Source organism: Nematolebias whitei, chromosome 1 (assembly GCF_014905685.2).
Source record: "Nematolebias whitei isolate Nwh7 chromosome 1, NemWhi1, whole genome shotgun sequence".
NCBI classification, from domain to species: domain Eukaryota; kingdom Metazoa; phylum Chordata; class Actinopteri; order Cyprinodontiformes; family Rivulidae; genus Nematolebias; species Nematolebias whitei.
In genome coordinates this window covers 39,397,698-39,406,006 of record NC_056498.1, presented here as the reverse complement: position 1 = coordinate 39,406,006, position 8,309 = coordinate 39,397,698, and the positions used below count along the sequence as shown (strand labels likewise).

Here is an 8,309-nt window from a genome sequence, read left to right as displayed (position 1 = left end):
GAGAATAATGTTGAAATTTTACGAGAATGAATTTGAAATAATACAAGAATAAAGTCATAGTATTACAAGAATAAAGTCATACAAGAATAAAGTCAAATAATACGAGAATAAAGTTGAAATATTATGAGAATAAAGTTGAAATATTACGAGAATAAAGTCAAATAATACGAGAATAAAGTTGAAATATTATGAGAATAAAGTCGAAATAATACGAGAATAAAGTTGAAATGTTACAATTCAATTCAAAAATACTTTATTAATCCCAGAGGGAAATTATTTGTTGTAGTAACTCGTTATCCTCATTTCATTAAGAGATGTTATAGACACTGATGGTTGTAGACAGGAAGGATCTCTTGTAAAGGTCCATCCCACAGTGGATCTTAAGAAACCGGCTGCAGATGCCGTCCGATCCGTCCACCCAGACTCGGCTGGCCTCTCAGTTCTCCCGGCCTGTAGGACCGCCCGAATGCCGGGCAGAACTCCTCCCAGAGCGATGGCCACTCCTCCCAGCAGTCTGCCGAGCTCCTCGTCGCTGTGGACAGCCAACTGTAGGTGCCGAGGGACAATCCTGTCCTTCAGCTGTCATGAGCCGTGTTTCCTGCTAGTTCCAGGATCTCAGTGTTCAGGCACTCGAGCACAGCTGGCAGGTAGATGAGAATGCATCCACAGAACATCCTTTTCAACTCACTTGAGATTTGGGGCTGTACGAGAATAAAGTCAAAATAATACGAGAATAAAGTTGAAATATTACGAGAATAAAGTCGAAATAATATAATAAAGTTGAAATATTACAAGAATAAAGTCAAAATAATATGAGAATAAAGTCGTACAAAAATAAAGTTTTAATATTACGAGAATAAAGTAGATATAATGCGAAAACAAAGTCATTGTATTACGAGAATAAAGTTTCAATATTACAAGAATAAAGTCATACGAGTATAATGTTGTAATATTACAAGAATAAAGTTGTAATACTATGAGAATAAGTAGAAATAATACGAGAATAAAGTTGTAATATTATGAGAATAAGTAGAAATAATATGAGAATAAAGTTGAAACAATACAAGAATAAAATCGTACGAGAATAATGTTGAAATATTACGAGAATAAAGGTGTAATATTATGAGAATAAGTAGAAATAATACGAGAATAAAGTTAAAATATTACAAGAATAAAGTCGTACGAGAATAAAGTTGAAATAACGTGACAATAAAGTCATAATATTATGAGAATAAAGTTGAAATAATACAAGATTAAACTCGTAAATTACCAGAGTAAAGTTGTAATATTTAATGAACTCTGACATGAAAAATCCTTCTTACAGCTGCAGTAAAATGATGAACGTTGACGTCGGCAGTACAATAGCAGGGGGCCCAACACACTGTGACATCTGGATTCTTATGATAAACTGAAGCCGTATGGCGTTGCAATTAATGGCTGCATTCATGGATTTAGTCGTCACATAATGTGGATGGAGGCATATTTCGCTAACAGTGACCCAAAAGTGATTGTGGACTACTTCATAAACCCAGTGACTCACACTGGAGGCTGTCCGCAGCAGGTGCGAGCCGACCCAGGACGAATTACGAGTTTATTCTCATAATATTATGACTTTATTCTTGTAATACTACGACTTTATGCTTTTAATACTATGCCTTTATTCTCGTAATATTAAGACTTTTTTCTTGTAATGTTTTTTTTTTTCTTAGCGTGGCCCTAACACTCCGTCGTAATATTCAGGTGCATTCTATGGTCTGAAATTTACGGTAATTATTTAGAGAGACCAGAACTCTCCAAAAGGCAGAAAATTAATTAATTTAAAAAAAAGTTTCCTACATTACACAGCAATAATTCTTGTTGCACATTTATGCAAGAAATAAAACTTTGACTGTTCAGAACAAAAATCGAACAAAATACTAAGACTGTATCGCACATGTTATAATTAAATCATATCTGTTTAAATTGAAATATTAGGTAAGTTAGGCACATTTTTTGACAATTATATCCTAAAATTCATCCATTTATAAAAGCAAGCTTCGTGTTAGAGTTTACTTTTGGAAATTATTGAACATTGTTAATTATAAGAAGAAATTTATATTGATAACCTAAACATTCAACACAGTTTGATAAAAAGAACGCTGCTTTCAAAAGATATGAAACTTGTTTAAAGGGATTAAATGTTCTGTGTTGCTGGAAAAGATCAACGCAACTGTTGTTTTGTTGGATTTAAATGGTTTTGAACTTCATGCTGTAAGACGGTGGGGTCCAACCCTAAAGTTCACAGCTTGGATTTGTCTTGACGCCTCAAAGACAAGTCGTTACACTCGACTGACACTGTTAAAGGACACTTCTTACTTCAGTGAGGATCGCACAGAATAAGGCACGTTGAAAAGACAAAAGATTTAGCGAAGGCTTCAGTGGACGCAGAAAATCAAAGTAAAGCAGCAGAACGATCCTTTTCTTTACGCATAAACATGCCTTTAAAAAAGTGGTTCCTCTGGTGTGCATGCTGGTTTTGCCCACTTTGTACCTCTTCCAGATGCAGTGTTGCACATTTCCATTGCCTCAAACAGCCGTATACCGTGACCTTAATGCCACCGAGCCACCAGAGACAGCTTTTACTTGTGTTGACGTGAGTTGGCCAACTCCATCTCGTTATGCGATCATTGGAAAAATCATGAAACGCTGCTTACTTCTGATCCCGGCTCTACAAACAGAACCCAACTCGGGGCTCTGGATGTGTTTGAAAGGTCAAAGGTTTGTGGAGGAGTTCAGCTGTCAGGCGGATCCAGACTACCCGGTGAGGTCATTCCCGGTTAGGCAGCCGCAGACGTCTTGGCGGTTGAAGAAATGAACTTTTGGTGTCGTTTTTGTCAGGTTTACTTGAGATTACATGTCAGGCAGCAAAAGTAAAGAGTAAATGGATTTTAATCCAATGCAAATGTTTAATTTAAATTGTACTTTGCAATTCTTCGGAAAAGCTAAACCATCCCAAAGTACACCCATTAAAAAAACACAACGTTCAAGAAAGCATTGTAACAATCTTTACCCTCTTTATGAACTCACTGCCTTTGATTTATTTGACGGTTTTCTGCCTCTGAACCTTTTTTTTGCAGGTGGAGGAGTCCATTGACTGGTGGAGTAAGTTTTACGCATCCGTCGGAGATAACAACAAGTGTGGGACGTATCTGGAGAAAGGCTTCGACACACTGAAGGTAAAACTGCTTCACGTAGTTTGAATGAGTTTGATTTATACTGTAGGGTTTAAAATATGTAATCGCCCAAAACAAACCGCACAGTTTGAAATGTTTTATCTCTCAAAAACATCATTTTAACTTTGGTTTGATGGATAGGTTAATAAAACAACAAAAATCTAAGCTTTTAGAAAAACACCGTGGTCTGAAAGTTTCGACTCGCCCCTGCTTTTCTCTTTCACGTGTTCTTCCAAGAAACCAGAATTTTTATTTGTAATCTTTTAAAGCTGATTCAGAACCAACACTTGCTTTTAAAACATGTTTTAAAATACTTCGATTGCGTTTTCCACTCATTTTCTGCCCAGTTCTTGAACCCACAGTGTACGAAAAGTATTAGTATAATGGAGGACAATGAAGAATTGTCAGGCTCAGAAAATATATCCACGGCTGATGAACCTAATTTAAAAAAATTATTAAATCCATCCATCTATTATCTTTACGCACTTCTTCCTTTTCGAGTCGTAGGGGGTCACTGGTGCCCAGATCCAGCAGTCACTGTGCGAGAGGTAGAGTTGCATTCGGGTCCAAAACATCAGACCCAACCCGCCCCAGCCCGTTACGAGAAATTAACAATAATTACAGGTCTGAACCCGATAACAACCCCCACCCCCAACATTTTTAATTAAGCTTTGACTGCTGGTCGGTGGATGGGCACGGCTGAATAAAGGGGGCAGAAGATCGGAGCTGAGGGGGCGTTTGCCCTTTCATGGCGGTCAAAGTGCATTAAATGCTTCCCCTGCATTCTGCATTATTCACACACGGACCATGCTCTGACATGTCAGATATTTTGTGATCTCACCTGTTTGGGTCTTCGGCCGCGCGCGTCCGCTGAGTGCTGCGGCTGAATGAACGTCCATTTGGGCGATGGATCGCTGGCTGTAGTCCTTCTGAAGCTTAACTGAACTTTTTACCTATTTCAAGGCCGGTCAGTGCACGGTCAAATGGCTGCGTGTGGCTGGTGATTGTACGGCAAGCCATGTTGCCATATAAGTGGATCGTCAGCCGCGCGCGTTTGCTGACGCCATCAAAAGCCCAAAACGAACCCAGTCCGCACATTATGCACATTATTAGGCCCGGCCCAGTCCAAATCCGTGTCGGGTGGGGCCGAGATCCGGGATCTGGGTTCGGGTTAGAAATGACAGCTCTAGCAAGAGGTGGGGGGACACCCATGACCGGTCTCAGTCCATCACAGGGACACAGAGAGACAAACGTGACAAACAACCATTCACTCTTTCACCTAGGGACAATTTAGAGTTACCAATAAGTCTAACATGCATGTTTCTGGTATGTGGGAGGAAACCGGAGTACCCGGAGAAAACCCACGCAGCACGGAGAGAACATGCAAACTCCACCCAGAAAGGCCCTCGGCCGGGATGTGATTCAGCAACCTACCAACTGCAACACCATGCCGCCAGTCTCCAATATAGACCTGACAAATTATGAGATATTTCAGTAAATTATAAGCTTGTTGATACTGTATGTACTGTTTTGTTTTCTGTCTGACAAACTTTGTTATTGTAGATATTAAAAAAGGAAATAGGGAAAAATGTGTCTTTGTAATCTGCTAGTATCAATGTAAGCAGTCAGCAAGTCATTAGGAACTAGTGGACAACAAAGACAATAATAGACAATCACAAATTGAGAATAACAAGTGAAAATAAAATGGTATTAAAAATGTAACCAAAAAAAAAAACAGCTAAACTAATAAAACTAAAACTAATAACAAGAACATTTCTGCATTGTTTTTTTTTTCCCATGAACTTAGCATCAGTGTTACTAGCTAGCTAGAATCAAATGGATTTTTAATGGATACCAGTGTGCGTGAGTAAAGTCAGGCACTACCTGTCCAAATACATTCGTAGCTACTTCCGTTAGCTACGGTAGAATAGGTTGATTGGTACAATACCAACTGTTAACTAGAGAAACTGCATTTCCTGTGCTAACACATTTATAGCTATCCAGTATATTAGTCAAATACTAGCTAGCTTTTAACTTAGTTAAACATATAGGTTAGTTTTAAAGAAATGTACAATATAAAATAGACTCTTAAATAGATTCTATTTAATAGAATAAAATAATAAATTCTTAAATGTCTTTGTAATTCAAAATGGCTGCCGCATGTAATGGACCTTAACCAACACAAAAAAGTCTAAATTCATAAAATTTTACAGCTACAGAGTTAAAATTTGGCGTGGTAGTAGCTGACACTGATCCCCAACACACTGAGTGATAACATATTGTGCAAGATATGTTGAGTGATTTTTTACTTAAAGTTTATTTTAATCTTTAATCAAAACGGCTCTAACTGTGTCATTCCTCAACTTATATTTAAAGTCTTGGTACAATATACACTCCTTGAATGAACGCTCAGTCTTTATATTTTTAATGTTTTTTCTCACTGCCCCTAACTGCACAATTAAAGAACATTTCTCTCTTCGGGTTCTTTTGTCTATCACTTGTTCTTTCCAGTCTTTCCCTTTTCTTCTCATGTTCTTTCCTCGGAGCTCACCGCCGTGACTTTCCATCCATTTTTCCAAACTCCTTTGATGACTCATTGAGGTGAATTTCCTGTGGGATCCCAGCAGTGGGACAGATTTGAAGAAAAGACCACTGTTGGATGTCAGACTGTCTGAAACCACCTATCACATCAGTTGATCGTCATCAAAGTCTGTCTTTGGTCACGTTCTTCCAAAGTTGTCCCAGGAGCCTCCTACCCGCTGCCGTCACCCACGCTCTGCTCAGCTCTAATCTCAGTTCTCTTGGTCCAAACAGCGACCTTTTATTCCGTCTGGACTCAAAACACGTCAGTCTTCTTGTCTGCTGTCCAAAAAATGATTAATCGTGTCAGAATGTGGCTTTAAATCAGATTCCCATCAATTTCTTTAAAACCCAACTCATATCAGCATTGCTACTTGGACTCAGCCTGTGTTTCTTGTGCCATTTTGCTCCCGGAGGAAACTTCTGGTTCACTTGGACATGTTTTACTGCTTTTCCACACAGACAGAATCTGCTAAAAGCACATGTGAGCCGACAAGAGCTGCGTATTAACATTTTGATGGTTTGACTGATGTCAGTTGATATGTTTCCACATGGTCAAAAGGACCTAAATAAAGCAATCAAAGTATCAAACACTAAACTAAAAATATAATTTCAGGTGTCCTTGTAGAAAAAGCCTTTCAGGATGTTGCCTTGCATTTTAGTTGGAAGCGAGTCTGTAGATACATTAGCATGAGAAAGAGAAAAATGTCGCTTCACATCACATCAGTGTCTACATGTCCATCCCAACCAATGCACCTTAGCAAACAGAAAAAAAGGACTAAGACTCAGTTTTACAGACAATGAGCTAAAATCTGGTGTGCTAGTAGTTGAATGTCATCCACAAAATATACTTTGAGCACTAACAGGTCACAAAAGATCTTGGACGTATGGCACGCAGGCCAGATGGCGATACGCAAGGGATCCTGTTTAGTTAGAGGTAGTCTTTAAAAAAGTAGCTTTTCAAAGATTTACAGATAGTTTACTTCTAATTGGAGGGCATCAAGAGCTGGATAACAATTATCTGAGGACAACTTCCGTCTCTGGTTATGTTTTACCCTTGTTTGTTGTAAACATCTGATCAAACTTTGGGAAAAGACAAATTAACCAATGATATATCAATACCACAGTAAAGTGTTGTAGTTTTAACTTTCATCTCTTTATTTCTTTCTGGTAATGAAGCCTAAAGAACCAAGAAGAACAACCATGTGCCCAATAGCCACTGACCTTTCAAAGACTCCCTCCAGTATTTTCCTCGGGCGTATTTTATACTCTCAGGAAACTTATTTAATGGTTTCACTCTGGCTGATGGAAACACGTAGAAATTGCCTTTGATTTTTTGCACAACTTCCAAACTTAAGCACCAAATTTCCTTGACAGTTGGATTGAAACGAGTAAAATGGACCAATGAGGCTCTGATCCCATTGTTGCTTGGCCTTTGTCTAACCCTAACTCTGCTCCCACCTACTTTGTGCTTCCTGAAGATCTAAACCCACCCTTGTTTGACGAGCCCTCTGCTCACGTCCAATACTGTCGCAGGGAATGAGACACTGTTTCCAACCTTTACCTTCCTCTCAAAACAGACTGCCACCTCTTTTAGTTTGCCTTCTTTCATTTGATTCCTTCAGTTTTTTTTGACAAAATATGGAAAGCGAACACACTCTTTACAGACTTGAAATGACCTAAGAAATATTCTCTCTCTCTGAAAATAATATTTTAACCACACTGAAGTTGCAATTTAGAGAAACAGAGTTTAAAGCCTGTATCTCATTTGTTGGCGACAAATTGTGGACGGTATTTGCAAGTGAGTTTCTGGCTGCGGTAGCTCGGTGGTCAGTGTCGCAGTCTTGTAATCCTGAGGTTGCAGATTTGAGCCCAGGTTGCATCAGGAAGGGCATTTAGCGTATCACAATTATCAGATCTTTCATGCGAGTTCCCTTGCTGTGGCGACTCCTGAAGACGAGAGTTTCCAAAAGAAACTTACAATTTGCAAGGGAGTTTCTAAAATATCCTAAAGGGTCTGCAAGGGTTCTTGCATGAGTCGCAGTTCCTCTTTGGCATCGTAAGAATTTTAAACTAGTTTGAAGCATTTGCACAAAGTACTGTAGTCTTAGTCAGGGCAGTACGGTGGTGCAGTTGGTAGAGAGCTGCTGCCTCTCAGCGAGCAGGTCGCCAGTTCAAATCCCGGCCGGGGGCCTTTCTGGGTGGAGTTTGCATGTTCTCTCCATGCATGCGTGAGTTTTCTCCAGGTACTCCGGTTTCCTCCCACAGACCAAAAACATGCATGTTACATTGATTGGTAACTCTAAATTGTCTCTAGGTGTGCGTGAGAGAGTGAATGTCTGTTTGTCTCTATGTGGCCCTGTGATGGACTGCAGGCTTGTCCAGGGTGTACCCCATCTCTTGCACAGTGACTGCTGGACATGGATACTAGTGACTCCCGTGACCCGAAAAGGAAGAAACGGGTAAAGATAATGAATGGATGGATGGATGGATGGATGGATGGATGGATGGATGGAT

At 39.5% G+C, this 8,309-nt stretch overlaps 1 protein-coding gene across 1 annotated transcript in view; it reads left to right on the top strand.

The window, feature by feature from the left end:
* The window catches only part of dysf (dysferlin, limb girdle muscular dystrophy 2B (autosomal recessive)), a gene marked incomplete in the record, with an annotated part of 114,172 nt that overhangs the window by 69,470 nt on the left and 36,393 nt on the right, over positions 1 to 8,309 (top strand). The window contains 1 exon segment of the mRNA XM_037676856.1: positions 3,117 to 3,215. Within this exon segment, the coding sequence (XP_037532784.1) occupies positions 3,117 to 3,215 (99 nt within the window).